Raw genomic sequence first — 23,923 nt, 5'->3', positions numbered from 1 at the left:
CTGATGGATCAGCTAATAAATGCAAAACTTGAAGATACCTCACAGTAAAGCACAGAAGAAAGGGAGAATGAGAACAGAAGGAATCTTTCATTATCACATGCAAAGACTAAATGAACTATATCTGTAGTATACCAGACAGGTATTTGCCATTCTTAAAATATCTGAGAAAAAGAGGTTCCATGGTCCACTTTAGGAAATATCTTTCCATTTATTTCCATTGGAAGTATTTTCCTATTGTCTAACATAACCCAAACATTTCCCCTGCTAGGATTTAAGTCAATTCTTTCTCTTCTAAAATGTGCACAGCGGATCTTCCTTGGTTTTTTTTGTGACTTTATACCTATTCACAAATTATGTTCTTCCTCAGTTAATCCCTCTCTCACCTCTTGGCAAAACAATTCCATTCTTTCAGTATTACTCTGTACACAGCTCATTTGTTTTCTGGTAAACTCTCTTAGTTGAACCATGTCTTTCTTGGAGGTTGGTGCCAATTATTGTGTTTTATACCAGGTGGGACTTTACTTGAACTAAGTAGAAGTGAAAGGATCAGTCTACCTTAAGATGCAGCTCCCCTGTTTTTGCATCCTAATCAAGTATTTGCCTTTTTTTTTTTTTTTTCTGCAATGGGATTTGCTATTCTCTCCAGATTCTTTTCTGTAAAATTTCTGTCTATCCAATTTTCCATCTAGCACTTATGTAATGAATTAATTGTGTAATACACTGCACACATCATGATTAGTTTTCATCCCATTTGTTTCAGATCATTACTCCAGTTGCTCAAGAACTTATAGTCCTTTCCTCATGAGTTCTTGCAACCTATTTTTCTTCCCAGAGTCAATTCTTTAACTTGCTTCAAATTATCTCCAGATTGGGCTGAGGTAGTTTTATGCTATTTTTCGAGTTGAAGATTAAAATATTGAACACTATACAATCTAGGACATTGCAGGTTGGTTTGTAGACAGCTGATAGTTAGGTTTACTGGTTTTCAGTGAGTTTTGTGCCTCATCTAACTACCTTTTTCCTAGACTACCTTTTCCTTGCTTCTTTACGAGAGAGAATGTGACCTTAGTACTGAAGTTAAAATGAATAGTATTTTTCATTTGTCCACAGTATCTGCTACCCATCAAAGAAACAGACAGTATTTGACATAAAGAAGTTTATGATTCCTGTTGCTTGTTATTCTGCCAACATATGGATCACACAGAATTTTTAAAGACATTGGCTTGATTATCTCCATTTGGAAACTACTTTTCATAGCCCACAAAAAATCTTGAGGCTTCCAATCTAATCATGCAAATGTAGAAACATTAATTTTTATTTTACTGAAAACTAAAAAAGATTATGGAAAAACACCCAAAACACTGCAAAAACTCTATTCTTGCATGCTACAGATTCAGCAAGGAAAACCCCCAATTCCAACCCAAAGAGTCACTGTGAAGAGATTGCTCTTTACTTTGTGGGAGAACAGAGAGAAAATATCTAAATTTGAAGATATTCCCACATAAACAAATACAATTTTTCTGCATTCAGGATGAATTAGGAATGAGACTATGTATTAAGTAATTGGTATAAAATGTGTTTCAGGGACATTTTAAAGGCTGTAAATGATTTTATATTCAGTGAATCTGGACTTCTAAAACAAAATACTATTGTAAAATATAAAAATAAATTATTAGAGTCACATGACAAAGCTGCTGCTTCTATCTACAAATGCTCAATGAGAAAAATAAATGAAATATTTTGTTTCTGTATAAATTTATAAATGAATGTTTTAATTTTCATTTGAAAACTTCCAGAAGAAGAAGTATTTTTTTCTAACTCTGAAGTACTGGATTTGAGATTTTAAAACCAAAAAATACATGTAATGACTATTTTGTATGGCATGTGAATTGATTTAATTTTCTGTTCATACTCATAAAGCAATGACAATAAAAGAAATGTCACTTGAAGTATAAATTGGATGAAAACTTTCTTCAGTAAAGGAGGTTATATTTTAGATATTGCTTTGAAAGAACTGATTGATTTTTAGAAAATGTTCTAGAAGAAACTTGCTGTTTTCTGTGAAAGGGAGGAGAGAGTTTGTCTCTCTTCTTACAGATACACAGATTGCATTGGCTTGGAAGTGACCCTCAAATGTCAACTTAGCCAATCCCCCTGCAGTCACCAGGGACATCTCCAACTATATAAGGCTGCCCAGGGTCACATCGAGTATGATCTTGAAAGTCTCCAGGAATGAGCCCTCAACCACATCCCTGGGCAGCTTGTTCCAGTATTTTACAGCTTTCATTGTAAAGAATTTCTTCCTTATGTCCAGCTTAAATGTGCCCTGCTCTGGTTTAAAACCATTGCCCCTCATCCTATTGCTACAAGCCCTTTTAAACAGTCTTTCCCCAGCCTTCCTGTAGGTCCCTTTCAGATACTGAAATGTAGCCATAAGGGCTCCCTGGAGCCTTCAATTCTCCAGGCTGAACAGCTCCAGCTCTCTCAGCCTGTCTTCATGGGAAAGGTACTCCAGCCTTCTGATCACCTTTGTGGTCCTTCTCTGGACCTGCTCCAGCAGGTCCATGTCCTTCTTGTGTTTGGGCCCCAGAGCTGGACACAATATTCCAGGTGAGGTCTCACCAGAGTAGAGCGACAGAATCACCTTTCTTGACCTGCTGGACATGCTTCTTTTGATGCAGCCCAGGATGCTATTTACCTTCTGGGCTCCAAGTGCACATTGTTGGCACATGGCCAACTTCCTGTCAACCAGTGGCCCCAAGTCCTTTTCTGCAGGGCTGCTCTCAATTTCACCTTTCCCCAGACTCTATTGATATTGAAGATTCCCCCAACTCAGGTGCAGGACCTTGCACTTTGCCTTATTCAACCTCATGAAACTCTACTCAGCCCAACCTCTTCAGCCTGTCCAGGTTCCTCTGGATGGCATTTCATTAAGCTGGTTCTTTTCTTTAATCTGTTACATTTTATGACAAAAATGAAATGGCACTTTAAGGCCTTCCAGAAGAAAAGAGACAATTTAAGAACAGGTGTGTGGCGTCTTTCTTGATAGCACACTGAATCCTTCTGAGGGTTCAGAGTGTTATTTTACACATTTAGTTATTGGTATGTCAGTAACTTTTTTAGAGAATGACTCAGGTTGAGAGTGTTCTAATGAATATATTGTTCCTATAGTTTATTATGATGCCTAAGAACAAAAGTGTTGTTCAAACTCTGTGTTAAATATATAAGATATGGAGTGCTTCAAATAAGAAATGGTAATAAACTATAATTGCTTAGCTTTATTTTAAACAAAAACATTATAAATATAAAAAACAAACTTCTGAGGCATAGGACTTTGTAACACAATTGTAGAAGTAGTGATCTGTGCTGCAGGAATTGTGCTATTATCTGTCATTTATATTTCTTTTATGCCAAATAATTTAATGTGGCCTTAAAATCAGTAAGAGTTTTTCCATTTTTATGCACATCAAGGTTGCAACTCTAAAGGATTCATGAAAATTTTCACTAGTTTCAGTATCCTGTGAATGTTACACCTATACAAATAATGTACCTGTTTAGGTTCCTGGTCTTGGAGGTGAAGTTTAATGTACCTGCTTTCCCTTCCATTGTGATGAATACTCTTACACGTTCTACCAGAGTGTAGCTAATAATAGTTACAATACTCTAGGTGAGGTTTTTCATGTTTTTTGCAGTGGGTCCAGAAAGGAATTATGCCTGGGAAGTTCTACATAGGAATGGAGGTTTCTTTTTTTCTATTCTTTTCTCTACTCTCTTGTTTCAAACAGTCATCACATCAGTTGAGTAAAATAAGGCCTCTCAGGGAACAAGAGTCTAATTCATCTTGCTCTGTTTTTAATTCAGGTGAAGTGCCACCAATGAGATGGATACTTAATTTTGACCAAGATCTTCTAGATGGTCTGGTACTGGCAGCACAGCTGGCGACTTATTGTCCATATTTGGTAAGGACTTGTCTTAATATTGTACAAGTTTTGTAGAGGTTATTCATATAAAGGTGTTTATTCAGGCCTTATTTTTCTTTGGAACTGTTGTCTTATATGCTTTTAAAAAAGACAGCACTCTGCACCCCCAACATTTAGCAAGTCTGAAGTAATACCTTCAGTATTTTCTTTCCCTCCGCTGTGGATATGGGGGATTTAATGGGGGATTTCAGCAATCCATAAGAACTAAATTTCCAACTGAGAGAGTGAAACCCCAAATATAGTAATTTTGATTAGTGATCAATCAAGAGTTTGATTTCTCTGTCTTCTCCAGATTGCTACTCACTTTGTAAGAATGTATACTAATCCAAGAACTCCTGAACAGTTCCTACACAACTGTGTGATACTTGTGAATGCTATGAATGCTGTCAATCTGGCTATAGGCATAAAGGTAAGTGATTATATACTAGCAGTTTTAATATAACATTAAATTATTATTATTTTTCTTTAGTGACAAAAATATTGTACATCAGTGTAAAATGACATTTTACTGAAATAGTTTTGCTTCATGGTGTGCTACTGTATAATGGAAACCAATCTACTGCTTCATATGAGTGTGTTTAATTACAAGTAATTTTGATAATTTCTTGCTTTGTAGAATCACACACGTATAAAACTAGCTAAACAAAAGATTAATTCAGTTCAGATTCTAGCATCATAAATCACTCAGTGAAAACCTGAATGGAATTTATTATTACATTCTAAGGCACTTTAGGAAAAAAATAATATTTAGGAACAACATCAAACATTTTAAAGATAAAAAGGAGTGGTAGAAAAATATATATGAATGTCTGGTAATGATTATGTGCACCTATCTAATCACAAAGGTGCAGAAGGGTTCTGTCCCAGATTTGATGCACACATTGGACTCTTAGTGAGAATAACACTGGAAGCTGTCAGCTTCTTTTTTGGGAGGAATATGATAACGTTGATGTTTGTTTCCTGTGAAATATGGATTCACTTGGGGTCATTTTTACATTTTTAGCAATATGGTTTACATCTCTGTCTGGTTGGGGGGTGTGTGTTTGGTTTTTTGTATTTGCTTGTTTGTTTGTTTGTTTGTTTTAATGGGTGTTTTTGTGGGGTGGGTTTGTTTCCCCCACTGGCCTAGAGCTTCAAATTTTCTATATATTGTACACTAGGATGTTAGTTCTTTGGGTTGTTGTTGGGTTGTTGTTGTGTTTGTTTGTTTTTTTTTTCCTCACATTGTGCATTCAAAGGCTGTATTAAAAAAAGAAAAAAAAAAGAGAGAGAATGTACATTTTACACAATTTATTAAAATTCATATATGACCTCCAAAACTACTGTAGAAATTTCTTAAGCTTCTTGCTTTTCAGCAAGAAAAGTAGTGAAATAAATGAATCCCTATTGCTGAACTGTCCCAATTTGGGATTTTTCTGATAATCTTATCTCTTAAATTTAGCAGGCTAAAACGTTTCAGAAGTATTGACAAAATACTTGACTATCAGGCAATCATTGATTCTCAGCTTTCAGGACAGCTTTGCATTAATTAATGCAGGGATGGTTGTGATAGCACAAGCTGAGACTCTTATTAGGTCTGGAATGGATGACACCTTTGATCGCTTCAAAAATCTGAGATTCTGTAATAATAGAGAAGTTAAACTGTCTGGACGACTTCAGCTGCAAGTTTAAATAATGCCTCTAACAGAGTTCAAAGCTTTTAAATCCTTTTAAGGATTAAGGTGTAGGCTTAAAATGGAGTACTTTGGGCAAAAAATTCTTTGTTTGCACTTTCTAATCATGACTGACAGTTCAACCCTGGAGTATTAATGGTGTCTTTCTATGTTTTTATTTCTTTATGTTTGATACTTTAAAGTTCTAAACTGCTTTGATTTGAAGAAGATCCAACTGAAAGCCCAAAGTAAAATATTACAAGATAGGAGGGTGGATAGCTGTGACATGAAAGGAATATATGTGGCAAGGATAGATTAGGAGAGAAGATGCAGTGATTTGGGATAGCCAGTAGAGGAACTCAATTTCCTATTGACTGATTTAAAATTGGGGTCAACAATACTGACATTTATACTTGGGATCAAATAAAAGGGAAGATATTTTCAAACCTATAGAAGATGTTCATGTAAAGTTGAAGAGTGTTAAGAAGCTGGAAATAAATGTGAGTGTTCTGTTGAAAGGAAAGGAGGGATGTAAACAGTGTTTCTTCACAGACTCACATCAAAGAGCAGGTGCTTGACTCAATAGCTGTTCTGTTTTCTTCATCCCACTGATTTAGAAACAGCACTCATTCCCTTAATTAATATGCTGGATGGTATTGAAATTCTGGAATAGATAGTTCATTATGAAAATTGCCTTATAAGAATCAATTTTAAAAGATTTAATGAAGTTTTTCCCCTCTAATGCTCTATTTAGGTAATAAACATCTAATCTTGTTGAGGACAAGAATATAATTGGTCGTAAAAATAAGAAATGTGGGGGCTGAAAGTGTGGCCTTGTGAAAAACTGGTACAATGTCATTTATAGAAGAAATAATAATGTACAGGAATATTTTTTATCCTCAGAGATCCCTGGAAATTTTAATAGTGTTGACAATAAGTATTAAAGTGAGGCTTTACTGACAGTATCAACAAAAAAAATAGGCTGATACAACTTTTTCCTCATTGTTTACATTGTTTTGGTCCTAAAAAGGTACAGTAATAACAAAATTCACCCATAAACAAGGTGTGTTATCAAAACTGTTGATCAATTTAATAACAATAAAAGGGGCAAAGTTTAAAAAACATATCACAAAAGTAGGTGTGCCAAAACCCTGGGCTCTTTAGTCAATATATTTCAACTAATGTCACATTTCATTAGATGGAGTGCAGTTCCTTTTAATTTTTGCATTAATCTGACCTCCTTAAAAGTGTCACATTACCATTTATATTACGTTCTGAACTTACCTGGAAAAGATAGTAACCAAGGCATCCACTGGACCATCACATCTGGCAGATTTCAGTCAGATTGCCCTGTTCTCAGAAGGGATCTCACAGTATCACTGTACACTCTTCTACTGGAATTTTGCTTCACATCTAACTCATTGCAGGCTTGCTGGATTTTCCATGGTACATTTCAGGACCTTCCTTATAAAGGGAAGCTCATATGCAGAGAAGGAACTTTTATACTGTATTTACTCACAGCTTGCTAGGTTTGAATCAGCAAATACATTTGTGCTTACAATGTGTATGCAAGGCTTTTTTTGTCCCTGTGTAAGCTAAACTTATACAGCAGTCACTGCTATGACTATTGCTAACCTGGAGAGATGTGTGCTGTTGTTACAAAAGTACCTTATATCAATTGAGGTGTCTTTGATCATGTCCTTAGAAATGGATGCTAAACTTTCAATAGCTGCTGAATAGAGAAAGCTCTTTTTCCTTATTGCTATTATGTTTGAATGTGAAGTAGAATAGAATAGAATAGAATAGAATAGAATAGAATAGAATAGAATAGAATAGAATAGAATAGAATAGAATAGAATAGAATAGAATTAACCAGGTTGGAAAAGACCTTTGAGATCGAGTCCAACCTATCATCCAACACTATCTAATCAACTAAACCATGGCACCAAGTGCCCCATCCAGCCTCTTCCTAAACACCTGTGGTGATGGTGACTCCACTACCTCCCTGGGCAGCCCATTCCAATGCCCAATCACTCTTTCTATGAAGAACTTCTTCCTAACATCCAGCCTAAACCTCCCCTGGTGCAGCTTGGGACTGTGTCCTTTTGTTCTGGTGCTGGTTGCCTGGGAGAAGAGACCAACCCCCACCTGGCTACAACCTCCCTTCAGGTAGTTGTAGACAGCAATAAGGTCTCCTCTGAGCCTCCTCCTCTCCAGGGTAAGTATCTGCTAGAGGTTGTCAAGTTCCTAGTTAGTTCAAAACCTAGTACATCTGTTTCAGTAACATAAACTTCCGGGATTTAAAAGTGTCTTGTACCTGTTTCCTGTCTCTCTCACATAACAGTGTAGATCTAATAGACATTGACTTTATATATATATATATACATCACTTCTAGGTAATGTACAGGTCAATACTGAAACAAATGAAAATGCACTCTGTTCTCTGAGTGGATTACAGCTGCAAATTCATGATATGATGAAACTGTGTGAAAAAGGAAGCTTTAGAACAGAGTGAAGGGCTGAGATTACTGCTGCTTAGAGACAGTAGAAATCAGCAGCACAATATATCAGGGTTTTGTTTTATTTTGTTTTCTCTGAGAATCGGGCAAAGTTTTCTCCTGTAAGGTGAGAGTATTTTGAATGATAGTCACTTTCTAGGCATTAGGCAAGGGAGGTTCTTTTTCAAAACTCTGCACTATTTAATGACTCTCAGTTATGTAAGGGATTCAAATGAAATGCCTTGAATAAAAGAAGCACCTTTTAATGGGTTGATGACATATTAATGCAGTTGTTTACAGCTTAAATCTATTCCCAAGTTGTGTATATTTTTCAGTGTGACCTGATATTTAATTTGAAAGAAATTAATTGCAGTTGTAAAAGTTTATTTAGTGTATTTATAGACAGCTTTATTATAACAACCTTATAAGTTACATAGCATAAAGTGTTAAAGTACTTAATTAATTTGATTTAGGAAGCACAGAATCTTATTTGTTTAAATCTGTAGCCACATCTTTCCTGCCTCTATTTGTGGGAAGTCTCTTACATCATTAAATCTGTTCACTACTTAACCTTCTGAAAAGTACATATATAGTTAATGGAGGAGTTTCTACCTCTCTTCAGTGACTTACCAGAGTCACTAAGGACCAAAGCTTTGAGTATTTTGCAGTTGCTATTGCATTTAATTTCTGGAAATCAAATTTTTTAAATGCAGTAATACTTACTACCTTTTGTAAAGCAATTTGACATAATCTAAATGGTCCTATGTGACCTGCTCTAGGTAGTCCTGTCTGGCAGGTGGGTTGGACTTGATGATCTTTCAGGGTCCCTTCCAACCTCTAATATTCTGTGATTCTGTGATCTGCAATAAAAATGCAGTTATTAATTGGACAGTGACAATGTTTTCATAAACAGTTGCAAAATTGCACCTAGGATGATTTTGGATGGTATTTTTTTAATGGTAAATCAACAGATTGTAATAGGTTGATTGTTTGGTTGTTTTTTTTAAGATAATAAAAACATGTGTTTGTCCAGTTGGTGAATTTTGGTTATGTTTTCTATTATGCTTTATTTTAATAAAATGAAATCTGTTTGGGTTGAACTGTGGGTGGGTTTAATTTTTAGCTTAGGTTTTTTATCGGAGCATGTCAGTGGTCTTCAAGATTCTGACAAGATCCTTATGCATCTATGGGCCTAATCCAATTATTAAAAGTTACATTGAAAATATATGTGCAATAAGAATTACCTTCAACTATTCTGTTTTTCATCTTCATATCTCTAAACTGTACAGACAAAATTTTAACTGAATGTCAGGTTTGGCTTTCATTGTCTTATTTCCTTTATTAGGCCACTGACTTCCGTGATCCAAATCCGGTCATGATGCTTTTTCTGTGTGTCTACCTATATGAAAATCTCCCTCACTACTTACCCAAGAAGACTATAGAATTTACAGGTGCTCTACATGCAACTGTTGTTAAACAGGTACTGGTACTATTGAATTTAAATTTGTAGTAGCATAAGGTTAAAATAATATATGGATACATGTGTATGCATATGTGATGTACTGTGATTTATAGGCTATGCCTTCATAACTTTTTCACAGATCTCGAACAGAAAGTTGTAAAATGTAAATAAATCACTATTGGGTGTAAAAAGGAAAATAAAGACAATTCTAAACAATCCCATTGGAAGAGATAAGGGACTAAAACTAGTTGTACCCAAACAACCTTTCTTCTCTTCTTGCATCTTGGCTCTGGGAGAGATACTAACTTGCTTCTGCTTGAACTTGGCTGCATTGTTTTAGTATTAACTTCTCTGCTTCTGTCTCTTCTCCCTTTTGTACAGGGGGATAAGGCGGTAGCAAGGAGGGAAAAGCTAGTAGCTTCCCCTGGTCTTTGACCAGGGGCTCCTTGTGCTGTTTATTAATTGTAAATACCAGTACCTCTAAATATTGTATATCTATACATATCCATTGCATTCCATTGTAGATTGCAGTTTTGCTTGTAAATACAGCTTTCATTTGCTTCCAGCTGAGCTGGTCTAGCAAAGTTAATGTTGGGGGGGGAATTTCAACCCACCACATGTACCCACTACAACAAAGAATGAGTGGGTTTCATGTAATTTGACTACTAAATATGGAAGATGGGAGCATACATCTCCTTTCTTTTTTTTTTTTTTTTTTTTCTTGTCATGCTTGGAATACTCAATTCTACTGCTGAGTGGAAAAAAAAATCTACAAATCTGAAAAATATGAGATCAAAGATAGGAATAAGAGATTAGTAGGAACAAGAGTACAGTGTACGCTGCAAAATGAGGTCTTAAAAAAGTTGTTGGATAGTCTGTGGGAAGTCTACACTCCTTAGGAAGATAAATGATCTACCTAGTTATTTGAATTCCTTTCTTATTGTGATATCTTCAGTTTGTAGATGCAGAATACACCTTTTGTACTCTAAAAATTGAATAAAATTTTGTTGTTGTAGGTGTGTCTGAAAAACCCAAGCAGCAAAGCCTTGATGTACAATGCTGTTCTTGTAGGAAGAGATGCTAATGATTTCTCATTACCTAAAGGAAACACTGTCACCATTGCCCCTAAGTAAGTAATGATTATTTTTTTTCTAAGCATTAGTATTGTCTAGCATATTAATAACTTTCTGATTTAAAAGTGAAGGAACTAGAAAGCATTAGATAGAGATGCCAAAGATCTTAAATTTACTTCAACATAGACTGCCCATTGGATCACAGCTTCTCTACGAAATATCCAACTTCTCTGACATGGGGCAAGTGTGGATATCTGCTCTTGTGTGGTTCTCTCCACATGCTGCAGGGCAATAGCTGCTCTGGCAGCTGTAGCACCTACTTTCCCTCTCCATCTCTGACCTTGATGTTCCCAATGCTGTTTCTTACTCTTTTTCCTTGTTCCTCCACCTTTCTGACATATTGCCCTTACTTAAATATGTTTACACAGGGGTGCCACCAGTTCATCTGATGGGCTCAGCTGTGTCCTGTGGTGAGCCCATTATGGAGCCAACTGGAATTGTCTGTGTCCCACACAGGGCAGCTCCTGATCTTTTCTTACATTGCCACCTACACTGATTATGTGTCAAGAATTATTATTTCTGTATTAATTGGCCAAGATGAAACTGGCTTTAATCCTAAGAAGCTGAACACCAGGGAGATCTTCCAAAGACTGTACTGTCATTCTGGTCTGGGTTTTGGGATGCATCAGAACATTCCCAGTGTAGCTGAGTGTCAGATCTTGCATGCAATGTAATTAATCTTTGATCCGAGACTCCCACTCTCTGGGGCACTGCACTGTGCCATATAGACTTGGAGTTCACAACAGTGATAACATGAAGGTTTCTAAGCCCTCTTATGTGGTGGCAACATGCCTGTAAGTTACTTAGTTTGAATATCTTAACAAAAGAAATGATGGTAGGTACCTAATCAATATTTAAAAATACCTTTCTGGGAAAAGGGACCTGTTTAACTGCAAACAATATACAGCAGAGCTTTTTATAGGAACAACAGCTTGAAGATGAAGTTGCAAAAATTCAACCTGGAAGTAGTGAAAGTAATTCACTGTTAAGGGGAAGAAAATCTGTATGACAACTTCTTTAACTGTAGAGATTTTGCAAATCACAGGACAGTGGAAATAGTCAGGATGTGACCTCAGAAAGTTATTTAATCCAGCTTTCTGTCTCAGATAATACAGGGTGCTTTCTCAGTAAAATGCTTTTGCCAAATGGTAGTTATCAGAAGCAATTGAAGGATAATTTGGTTGCATCTAATGGTCTGCAGTGTACAACTACATTGGATTGTGTTATCTCATGATTTCTGTTCGCATTAAATTCTGCAAGTTTGATTCCTCCAAATAACTTTTTATCATTTATTTACTCCACTGCAGTATAAAAAATAAAAGAGAAAGAATTTGATTGCTTGAAAGAGGCTTTTCTGAAAGAGGCTACACACTGAACTGATAAATTTAGAGGCTTAGTTCCTTACAGTGTATCACCTGAAATGGGTGTGGGTGGAGGTAGTTACAGTAATATGAGAATGAACAAGATTATAGAACAATTCCATGAGCTGAATTTTTGGCCACTTTACATAGCCCACAACACAGATGAATAGCAGAAAAAAAAAAAAAGGAGCAACTTTGTGTTTTCTGTGATGCTGGCTTTGCCACGGAAGGCAACAGTTCACAATTCAAATCAAATTTCTCTGCTGTTGCATGAGCCAAAGGGCAAAGATCAGGCAGAGTGTTCCATGCACTCCAATTCCTGTCATTCCTATTTGTGACATAAGTAGAGTATATTTCTTAAAAGTTGATCTTTAAAGTGGCTTTGGAAGTGGATATCTCAGGCAGTGTACTTCCCTGGGACTCAGAAGTCCCAGGATACATTTTCCAGGATGTTTTGAATGACAGGGTGACTTAGGAGCTTCAGACTCTGGGGGCCTTAGCAACTCTTCACTGTCAAAAATGACAATATCTGGGGCCTCTGCAGCAGGAGGCTCTGTAAGAGCCAGACTTTCAGAACTTCCAGAATTCATCACTGATCCTTCAAACTTTCATGCTGAGACTTGTTTTAGGAAGAGCTCTGAGCAGCATCACACTCCTTTATCACAGCTGTTGAGCCTAGAGATCACACTGGGCAATTCTATTCCTTCATCCTTTCTGCAATTTGGTGAGCTATTTTCAATTCTGCTCTACCTGTTTGAGATTAAAGACGTGGAAATGGTAGATTTGAGCTTTTTGGATAGAATTTAGTGACCTAATGGTGAACTGTGTTGCTTGTTCTTGTTCCAATTATTCCTAACACTTCATTTGCTTTAGTGGGTGTTTTCATGAAACTATATGTCACAAATCCCCAGTTATCAATGGTCATTTATAATGGCTTGGTGGCCATGACCCTATGTAAATACAGAATGTCTTGACATTTGGTTGTCTCTCATTTTGTGGTCCTATGATCTTTTCACCATCAACCTTTGTCCTTACAAACAGAATCAACTTGGAACATCAGTAAACTTCCTTACTTTCCAGTTGTCACAGGACCTTGAGGACTCCATTAATGGCCTTCCTACATAGTGAGAAGTGATAATTCCTAAATTATGTTTCCTTCTTCTATTGAATCACAGAGTTGTTTCAGTTGGAAAAGACCTCTAAGATCATCGAGTCCAACTGTCGACCTAAGACCACCATGGACATTAAACCATGTACCGAAATGCCAAGTCCACACAATTTTTTAGACACCTTCAGGGATGGTGACCACACCACCTCTCTGGATATCCTATTCCAATGCCTGTCCACTCTTTATGTAAAGAAGTTTTCCTAATACCCTGGCATAATTTCAGACCATTTCCTCTCATCATATCACTTAATACTAGGAGAAAAGCTGGATTCCCACCTTACTCCAGTCTCCTTCCAGGTAGCTGTAGAGAGCAGTGATGCCCCCCTCAGCCTCCTCCAGACTAAACAATTTCAGATGTTTCAGTTCTTTGAAAGACTTGTTCTATAGACCCTTCACCAGCTTTGTTGCCCTTCTGTGGACACTCTGCATCAATTCAATGTCTTTCTTGTAGTGAGGGGCCTAAAACTGCATCCAGTATTCAAAGTGCAGCCTCAGCAGAGCCAGGTACAGGGGCATGATCACTTCCCTACTCCTACTTGCCACACTATTCCTGTTACAGGCCAGGATGCTTTTGGTCTATTTGTCCACCTGAGCACACTGCTAGAACATGTTAAGCTGGCTGTCAACCAGCACTCCCGGGTCCTTTTCTGCCAGGCAACACTCTCTCCCAAGCCTGTAGTGTTGAATGGGGTTGGTGCGACCCAAGTGTAGGGCCCAGCACTTGGTTTTGTTAAACCTCATACAACTTACCTTGGCCTGTCAATCCAGCCTGTCCAGATCTCCTTTGCAGAGTCTTGTACCCTCAAGCAGATCAACACTCTCACTCTGTTTAGTGTCATCTGCAAATGTACTCAGGGTGCACTCAATTCCCTCATCCAGAAAAAGATATTAAAGAAAAGTGTGCCCAGTACTGAGCTCTGGGAAACCCCACTGGTGACTGGTTGCCAAACGGATTTAACTCCATTCACCACCACTCATTGGGCCAGGTCTGACTATCCAGCCAGTTCTTAACCCTGAGAAGCATCCACCCATCCAAACCATAAGCAGGCAGTTTCTCCAGGAGGATGCTGTCTGCTAGTTTCTTTGTAAGTCTATAGAAAGTGCCTTTGTTAGAATTGTTAAGGCTATACACCTAGAGTACATAATAGGCATCTTTCACCTACCGCTGCTAGTTGATTGCTTCTGCTTTCTCAGTTATTGGAAAACCAATAAATCACACAATTCTGTCCTCTATTTTAGTTCTTGTTTGTCAGGCTGCACAGTTCCTATTAATTGTTTAATGGAGGAGGCTGATTAGTGTTAGGGAGAGGCTTCTCCTTTACTTTAGTTTCTGCTCTCTCTTCCAGAAAGACAAAGAACAAATCTGACATTTATAAATATAACATTTCCCTATATTTTAAGAATTTCTTTAAAATATCTTTTAAGTAACATTGCCTTTAGTAAATTAAGATATTTTAAGTTCTTGCTATAGGTAAATTTTGAAATGTTTTAAACCACAGAGAATGATTACAATGAAAGTATAAACCAGTCATCTGAGGTTTTGGTATCTATTTTGAGATATGCTGCTTGCAAATACAAAAGTACCTGTTTGGAGAAGGCTTTTTCTGCACTAGTTATGTGTGTAGAAAGGCAGAATATAATTTTTCTGACCTTCATGCAACCTTAAGACATCATTCACAAAATTAGAGACTGATTTTGAGAGCTTTAAAGTGCAAGCTTCAGCCACTAAACATTTTGTTTAAATAGTTACAGCGCTAACATCAATCAAGTCTAAACTTAACTCTTACCTAGTCAAAAATCTCATTCCATGTGGCCTCCTCTTCTCCAGTTTCCCACCAGAGACTTGAGCTATTGGTTTTTTCCACCTCTCAATTTCTCAACTTTACTAATTATTTGAAGGGTTTTTTTTTCCTCATGTCTTTCTCAGTCTTTAATGAGAATTTGGTTAAGAACATCTAGACCTGCCTCACAACATGAATAGCAAGATGTCTGATTGTTTAACTTGCAAAAACCTGTTCAACTAAGTGTCCTGGTTTGAGGCCAGGCAGATCCTCTCTTGCCCCTGAAAGGGGTGAAAGAATGACACTCACACAAATGGATTGCAGAAGTGATGGAAAGTTTAAATGGAAAAGCAGTAAGTGTTTTACAAAAGCTGCAAACACAGTGATAAAGATGCCCCAAAGCATACAGAGTCCCCTTAGCACACCCAAAAGCCTCCCAACATTTCCCTTCTCCCCACCTGAAGGTATACCCAAGACCCTCAGGGTTCTTTCTTCCCTTCCCCACTACTACGCTCATCTCAGGCTGGCCAAGGTCTGAGACTGCTTCCCCCTTCTCCTCCTGGCATTAGGCCCAGCCAGGCCTAAGAGACCTTGAGATACTCCCCCACCATCACCCGATAGGGAGCATCTCCCACAGGAGCAGAGAGGGAAGAAAGAGGAAGAGAATGACTTTGCAGATGGATTTATAGGGCACAGGACATTATGGGTACGAAACACACCATTTCCTGTGTCCACCTACTGGGCTGGACCCTCAGGACACTGGAGGCATAACTTGTGGGGCAGCAATAGGAGGCACCCAGACTAAACTGCCACACTAAGTTTTTCACAGGATCACAGGATGTCAGGGGTTGGAAGGGTCCCAAAGAGATCATGGAGTCCAACTCCCCTGCCAGAGCAGGAGCATACAATCTAGCTCAGGTCGCAGAGGAATGCATCCAGAAGGGCCTTGAAAGTCTCCAGAAAAGGAGACTCCACAACCTCTCTGGGGAGCCTGTTTCAGTGGTCTGTGGCCCTTACAATAAAGAAGTTCCCCCTTGTGTTGAGGTGGAACCTCCTGTGCTGCAGCTTATATCCATTGCTCCTTGTCTCCTATCATAGGGGGGAAGTGAGCAGAGCCTGTCCCCTCCCGCCTGACACCCAGCTCTCAGATATTTATAAATATTTATTAAATCCCCTCTAAGTCTTCTACTTTCCAGACTAAAACTTGTTAACTTAGGGTAATACTATAAAGAAAGAGGTTTTCCTACACCTAGAGTGTGTGGGAAGAAAAATCAAGCTACATGCTGAGGTCATGAAAAGGCAAAAGGACTCAATATTATTCTTTTTCCATCTATATAGCTCTTCTATTAGAGTGTTTTAAGGTGCTCTTAAGCAGAAGATTGAACTACAACAAAGTACTTCAGAAGAAAAGAATTTTTCTAATCCCCTTCCCTTCCATAGGCTCTAAAAGGTGCTCCTGAAATGACATTTCAGAGTGATTTCTGAGTCATGATTTTGGGCCTATTTGCACTACTGTTATTATTACTATTTTTCCTAGGAGGCAAACAAGTATAAATGTGAAATTCACTAGTCGATTTCTGCGCCCTGCTGAAGCAGTGTTGCTACTGATCTCAAAGCATGTGGGTGGAATTCAAGGTGTCTCACTGACATTCTCTCTGAAATCTGAAGTCAAGCATATTGAGCCTGCTGTAAGTTTCTGTGTGCATGCTTAATAGTGTCACAAAAATGTTAATCTGTGTGTTGTGTCAAACAAAACTGAACTGAGGTAAGAATACAAATGAAAATCAGCATTATCTACTGACACATGAATTTTCAGATATCCAATACTAGTCCATGTGCCTGCAGGGAAAAGCCTACAGGAGTACCATAGATTCTGAAGGGTATAAATCACACTTAGATCCTGAATAAATTTAAAATGTTTGCACTGATTGCTCTGAAAATAAATCCAAAGCCCTTTCACCATACGAATGCTTTTAGGAATTCCATTGCAGAGGCAATGTTATGCTTCAGCCCAGTGCCTTCAGGTGTCTGTTGTAGATAGACAGTATATTTTTCTTAGATGCTGCTAGGTTTATCTGTGGTTTTTTTTTAACTTTAGAAAGTCTGTGGGTTTAAGATATACCCAAGAAATAGAGCAGAGGTATACATGTATTACCAAACAGTGAGCAGATCTGGATATGTCCTCTTCTGAACTTAGCTGGTGTTTATGTGGCTCTCTTTTTTTTTCTTTTTCTTTTTTTTTTTTTTTTTTTTGGGTTTTTTTTTTTTTTGTTTTTATTTTTTTATGTGATTCTCTTTCCACTCTAGCAATAGATTATAATGTTAGAAATGAAGGTCGAAGCAAGAGGAAAAGATAGATGACATGTAAAGATAAGAAGTAAAAAGGAAGATAGCTTCATCCTTGGCCTTTTGCTATCATTTGAAAGAATATTTAAAATTTAAATGCATGTTTAAATAGTCTTTAGCTGTTCTTTGCTGTCAACAAAGCATAGAATTTAAATTATATTAATTCTGTAGTCATCAGTGGTTAAACACATGGTTCCAGTCTATGTAATCAGAATCACACAGAATCACGAATGTTAGGGGCTGAAAGGGACCTTGAAAGGTCATCTAGTCCAACTCTCCAGCCAGAGCAGGATCACCAATACCAGGTCACACTGAAATGTATCCAGGCAGGTTTTGAATATCTCCATAGAGGGAGACTCCACAACCCTCCTGGGTAGTCTGGTCAGTGTTCTGTCACCCTCACAGTGAAAATTTTTTCCTCATGTTTCCATGGAACTTCCTATGCCTCAACTTCCACCTATTGCCCCTTGTGCTGTCTTTGGGCATCACAGAGAAGTGCCTGACTTCATCTTCTCAGCACTCACCCTTTACATACTTATAAACATTAATAAGTCATGTATGCCCCTCCCCCTCCTCCATTATCATAGAATCATGGAATCAACAAGGTTGGACTAGACCTCAAAGATCATCAAATCCAACCTGTCGCCACAGACCTCATTACTACTAAACCATGGCACTAAGTGCCGCGTCCAATCCCCTCTTGAACACTTCCAAGGATGGTGACTCCACCACCTCCCTGGGCAGCACATTCCAATGCCTAACAGCTCTCTCTGTGAAGAACTTTCTCCTCACCTCAAGCCTAAACTTCCCCTTGTGCAGCTTGAGACTGTGTCCTCTTGTTCTGGTGCTGGTTGCCTGGGAGAAGAGACCAAGCCCCTCCTGGCTACAACCTCCCTTCAGGTAGTTGTAGAGAGCAAGAAAGTCTCCCTGAGCCTCCTCCTCTCCAGGTTGTACAATCCCAGCTCCCTCAGCCTCTCCTCATAGGGCTTGTGTTATTGTAATATTTCCCTATGTTTTTATGTATTATACATGAATACAGTCTTGCAACTTTTTTTTTTCCATATTGATGTAGATTTTTTTTGTCTTTTAGGATATATTAAAATGCAAATCCCCATGTTATGAGCTGAAAAAACTTACCCTGAATGTTACTAATCCCTTCAGGACTGGTGGCATATTCAGGTAGACAATGTTGTAAAGACACGTCTTTAACGATCGTGCTGTTTTATCAAGTCTCTTCCATAATTTTCTTCTTCTTAAAAATGTAAAACCTTGATGCTGAATTATAGAGATTTACATTAACAAATTTGCTGCAGGCACTGTGAAGTGGAAGCTATCATAACAAATAATGAACATAAATAAGCCTTAATTGAAATCCATCTCAGTGTTAGCCATAAAGCCAGAGCTTTAATCAAATGAAGTTCATGAACCTTGCTTGTACTTTTGTGTTTGGCTGAGGTCCAGCCAAATTCCAAAGAGAAACAAAGGATATTAATTAATAGATGGCCATTTTCCCCCCAGTCTGCCTTCTCCTGCTGTTTAAATTTTCAGGCACACAAAAGGAAAACACATGCTTTTGCCCTGGGGCCCACACCACTATCAGTTAATCTAATTTTTCATTTGCATGTGTTGTAGACTGAACAACTACAGAGTTATTATAAATGTTGTTTTCTTAATACAAATGAAATAGAGTACTGTGCCCCTTTAAAATCTGTTTATGTGGTCTGACTCCATATTTTGTCTTTAGTCTTATAGAGCCTAAGCATTGGTTTGTGCCATTCATTTATTTACCAGAAACTTTTCCATTAAAAGGTTGGCCTTTTTTACTGATCTGTTTAATAAGCATGTTGCAGAGGCTGCAAATTAAATTTCTCTTTTCTACCCAGAATGGATTTGGTATAGTCACCTCTAACAGGGTATAAGATAAAAGTTGAAATTAATAAACTTCTTTACCAAAATTTCATTTAAAAGTTAGAATAAACTGAGTTTTGTCTTTGTTCTGTAAGTTAAAAATGTGATTGTTATATATACTTGCCATACCCCAGGGTCATTTTGCTGAAATCCACAAGTAATTTAATACAGCCAGAGCAAGTATATCAAGCCATGCAAGTAACGCAAGAGCAAACGTTCAGGTAAGTTCTTCACGGCAATTGCTAACTATAATTTTTTGAATGATACAATTCTATTAGTGTTACATCTTTGTGTATAGTTATCTGCATGCCTGTTGTAAAGAATTTTAGGTTAGGGCATGGAAAGATTGTAGAATTGTGTAACGTTTAAAAACATTTTACAGATGACTTAAGCACTGGAGAAAAGATAAAAATAGTGTAAAAAATAAAAAGGTGTGTAATTCTGCTTATTGGGAAAAGTGGTAGAGAAACTGGGATTGAAAGGTGAGCTATGAAGGGTGGTTGTAGCCAGGAGGGGGCTGGTCTCTTCTCCCAGGCAACCAGCACCAGAACAAGAGGACATAGTCTCAAGCTGCACCAGGGGAAGTTTAGACTTGAGGTGAGGAGAAAGTTCTTCAGAGAGAGAGCTGTTAGGCATTGGAATGGGCTGCCCAGGGTGGTGGTTGAGTCACCATGCCTGGAGGTGTTCAAGAGGGGAATGGACGTGGCACTTAGTGCCATGGTTTAGTAGTAATGAGGTCTGTGGCGACAGGTTGGACTTGATGATCTTTGAGGTCTATTCCAACCTTATTGATTCTATGATTCTATTGGTGCTAGGATATGGGAAACTGGTGACTTAGGTGACTGAAATGCTGACAATTAGCTACAGCTCAGTGCAGCACGATTAATTCTCATTCCCGGCATAGAGGAGGTGGAGATATTTAAAGGTGCAACAGTTAAGTCAACTCTCTATTTGTAAATAAGTACTCTAGAATTCTAATTGTACTGTATTGTAAAGTGTACAGGTTCGATAGGCTTCTGGAGATGCAAGAAGAGAATAAAGGATTACTAGTATGGATATACTGACATAAGTTAATACAATTTCATCTAGATTTAGCTGACCACAGACAGGAAATACAGAAGTAGAAGGAGAGTTCAAAGTAGCTTAGTAAAGATAATAAAATGTAAAAGAATAAAATATCAGAGAGCAATTTCAATGAGAGTTAAGGAAAGATAAAGAGGAAGATCTATTCTTTAGTCTGAAAGAAGGTATTTCTGCTTTCACTGCCTCCAGTTGTTAGACGGTGAGCTAAATACCAACAAACTTAGATTAACAGGAAGAGAGCTTTGTGGGCATGAAGACATAGGATGTAAATCAGAATCATGGATAGTCAAGTTTAAAGGAGAAGGTGAGAATGAAAAAGGTTTGAGAACTAAAAATTTGTGTCCATCATTGGACATGGCTCAGCACAGAGAAAGTGTGTTGGTATTTTGTATGGTACCCATTAAAAAAAGGGTATTTAATGAGAGTAAAAGTTTAAGGTTACATTTAATAGCCAAATTTTCCTTCATAGATTTCTTCTGTAAAACTAGGAAAAAGTAAAACAGGTAAAAGTATACTAAAACTAAAGGAAAAGCACTTTCAATGATGGGAAATCTAGAGCTTCTCTGGATAACTTGTTAGAATGTCTCATAAAACTCACCATAAAGAATAATGTAATCCAGATCTACCCTCTTTTAGTTTACAACTGTTATCCCTTGTCCCATCCCTTACAAGTCCCAGTAAAAAGTCTGACTCTATATTTGTTTTATGCCCCCTCTTTAAGTATTCAAAGGCTACAGTAGGATCTTTCTGTAGCCTTTCTTTTTTCAGGTTAAACAGCTCCAACTCTTTCAGCCTGGTTTTCATAGGAGAGGTATTTCAGCCCTCTGATTTTCATGGCCCTTCTCTGAACTTGCTTCAACAGGTCAATGTCTGTCTTATACTGAGGGCCTCAACTCCAGGTAGCATCTCACTTCAGCAGAGTGGAGAATTGCCTCCCTTGACCTCCTGGGCATGTTTCTTTTGTTGCAGTCTAGGATGCAATTTGCTTTGTGGACTGCAAATGTACATTGCTGGCTCATATCTAATATTTTTGTTTGTTTCATCAGCACCCTCAGGCCCTCTTCCACAGGGCTGCTCTAAAGCCATTCATCTCCCAGTTCATACCAATACAAACAGTATGTGTTCCTGCTTATTTTATGTCATCTTTAAGGTATTCTGCCTAATCCTTTTCCTTATTCCTCTGTGTACTGAAAGTGAAGGTACTGAGTCAGACTGTGAGTATAACCATGCTATTATACCTTCCTGATCTTAAGTATATTCCCTTTGGTTTTGTTACTGAATGAGATGCTGTTTCTTTTTGTTACACAAGAATGAGATGCAACTTTTATGTCTGCTACAACACAGTTTTATTTCTTTCTCCCTCTTATCTGAAGCTGCTTTGTTCATTGGGGTGAGAAAAAAATGGTAGAGAGAGATGTGCAATATCATGTCAAATCAGTGCAATGAATTTCTCCATTATTGAACTCTCAAAATAGGACTTATTTAAAGTATAGTTCATCCAAGTGAAGAAATGTGTACTTTGTATGTTCATGCAGCTTTTGATGAATTTTTTGCTTTTCCAATGATTCTTCTGCTGTAGTTCCTGTGGCTTTTTTTTTGCAATCATGACTTGGCATTCTGATTCAAAGATAAAGCAATGAAAAATATGACATTTTACATAAAATCTGTATTTTTATGAGCTACTTACAAATAAGTACAGAATAAATAGTATGTAGTACTAGCATACCTCAGAGATTATTTTCCTTTCTGAAAAGTAGCCTTTAAGTATAAGTATTAAAATGAATCTCCAGGGTAGCATATTCTGAGGGTTTTACAAGTCCGTTTACTAGTGATTTTTTTTCTTAGCTCAGCAAGACTAACTATTTATTCTAAGAGAGACCCAATAGCTATCAAGTACTGTATGTAATAATTGTTTGCTGTAATGTGGTTCATTAAATTTTGCTGCGAGGGAAGAATGACTTTTATATGTAGGTAGTATTAAACCTGAGTCTAGAGCTGAATCTCACTGTATTTTTTTTTTGGTGATATATTACAGTACATTTTTCAGCATCTATGAGCATTGTGCTTGCTGTAAATTAAGAAAACCCTCTCCTTCCTTAAGCACAACTACACTTATCTCCTATGAACAATAACAGGAATTATTTGTGAAGGAAGATAAAAAAAAGATATAAAATCATATCAAGGAAATGTGCTGAAGTAAAATTTGCTGAGGGAGATGGGAATAAGCAAAGAGGTTTTTGTTTTTCGGTATAACTGTTCTTTTCTATTACACTTCAGTTAGTTTTATTTGGCATTTATTGGGGATTCTTTTTTTTTCTTCTTTTTTTTGGTACCCCTTGAGTCAAACACCTTTGTTCATAAATACATAAAAAATTAATCAACAAATTAACCTACCGCCATAAGTGTTTCAACAAGGAGTCCACAAAGATGTGATGTGAGCTTGTTCCTTACATACACTTGCACCAACACCAATTCTGTGAGCATCAGTGTCAGACACCTTAACTGGGTGCTTGGTTCAGCCTTCCAGCACCGCAGAATCTCAGAACATTAGAGGTTGGAAGGGACCTCCAGAGATCATTGAGTCCAACCCCCCTGCCAAATCAGGATCACCTAGGGTACTCAGCACAGGAATGGATCCAGGCAGGTTTTGAATGTCTCCAGAGGAGACTCTACAGCCTCTCCAGGCAGCCTGTTCCCCTGCTCTGTCACCCTTCTCATATTGAGGTGAAATCTTCTATGTTCAAGCTTGTACCTGTTGTTTCTTGTCTTATTGTTGTGTACCACCAAAAAGAGGTTGGCCCCCTCCACTTGACACCCACCCCTCAGATATTTATACACATTGATGAGATGCTCTCTCAGTCTTGTCTTCTCAAGAATAAACCAGATCTGTTTATCAAAAGTGTCTCCTGAGCATTCAGGTTTCACAATTCATTGCTATAAGACAATGCTGCATCAAAATGCTGCAATCAAAACAGTGGTGCTTAAGAAAATGACATCTGGTCTCAGAAGTGTGTTCTGATAAGTGGCAAAGGAAGACTGACATGCCCACAAGGGCTATAAATGTAAACCCGAGGGTGAGCACAATCTATCTAAACTGAGTTTGGTTTACAGATATTTAGATGTATTCCTATAGTGTTGTTTTAGGGTGAAAAATTGGGAAGACTGAGTAGAAGAGAAATAGGAGTATCAGAGGAATGCAAGGCCTTGCCCCTTCATAGTGTGCCAGGGAACAATTCTTTGTCTATCCCCATAGGATATTGAAATGATAAAGAGAAGAGTTGGGACTGAAGTCCCACAGAAGTTTTATTGGGCTGGAGTACTTTGGACTGGCAAAATGGTTGGGTTTATTTATTTAATTTTGGAAAATTTTGTTTGTTTGCATTGTAGGGTTTGGGGTTTTTTACATGGAATTTTGCTTATAGGAATATTGCAGACATACTGGTTATTTGAAGGGAGCATGTTCTGGCTCTGCTGTAAATACAACCACTAACTTCAGCAGAAGAGGTGGTATTTAATGTTATTAGTAGGTAGATGATTTGTATTGTTGTTTT

General features: G+C 37.7%; 1 protein-coding gene across 1 annotated transcript in view; it reads left to right on the top strand.

The window, feature by feature from the left end:
- The window catches only part of CFAP47 (cilia and flagella associated protein 47), a 275,659-nt gene that overhangs the window by 80,360 nt on the left and 171,376 nt on the right, over nucleotides 1-23,923 (top strand). Inside the window, 7 exon segments of the mRNA XM_054165734.1 lie at nucleotides 3,862-3,959; nucleotides 4,273-4,389; nucleotides 9,476-9,610; nucleotides 10,609-10,721; nucleotides 16,866-17,028; nucleotides 18,472-18,560; nucleotides 19,424-19,510. Of these exon segments, the coding sequence (XP_054021709.1) occupies nucleotides 3,862-3,959; nucleotides 4,273-4,389; nucleotides 9,476-9,610; nucleotides 10,609-10,721; nucleotides 16,866-17,028; nucleotides 18,472-18,560; nucleotides 19,424-19,510 (802 nt within the window).

The sequence above is a fragment of the Dryobates pubescens genome, chromosome 12 (assembly GCF_014839835.1).
Source record: "Dryobates pubescens isolate bDryPub1 chromosome 12, bDryPub1.pri, whole genome shotgun sequence".
NCBI classification, from domain to species: domain Eukaryota; kingdom Metazoa; phylum Chordata; class Aves; order Piciformes; family Picidae; genus Dryobates; species Dryobates pubescens.
This window is presented reverse-complemented; position numbering and strand designations above follow the sequence as displayed.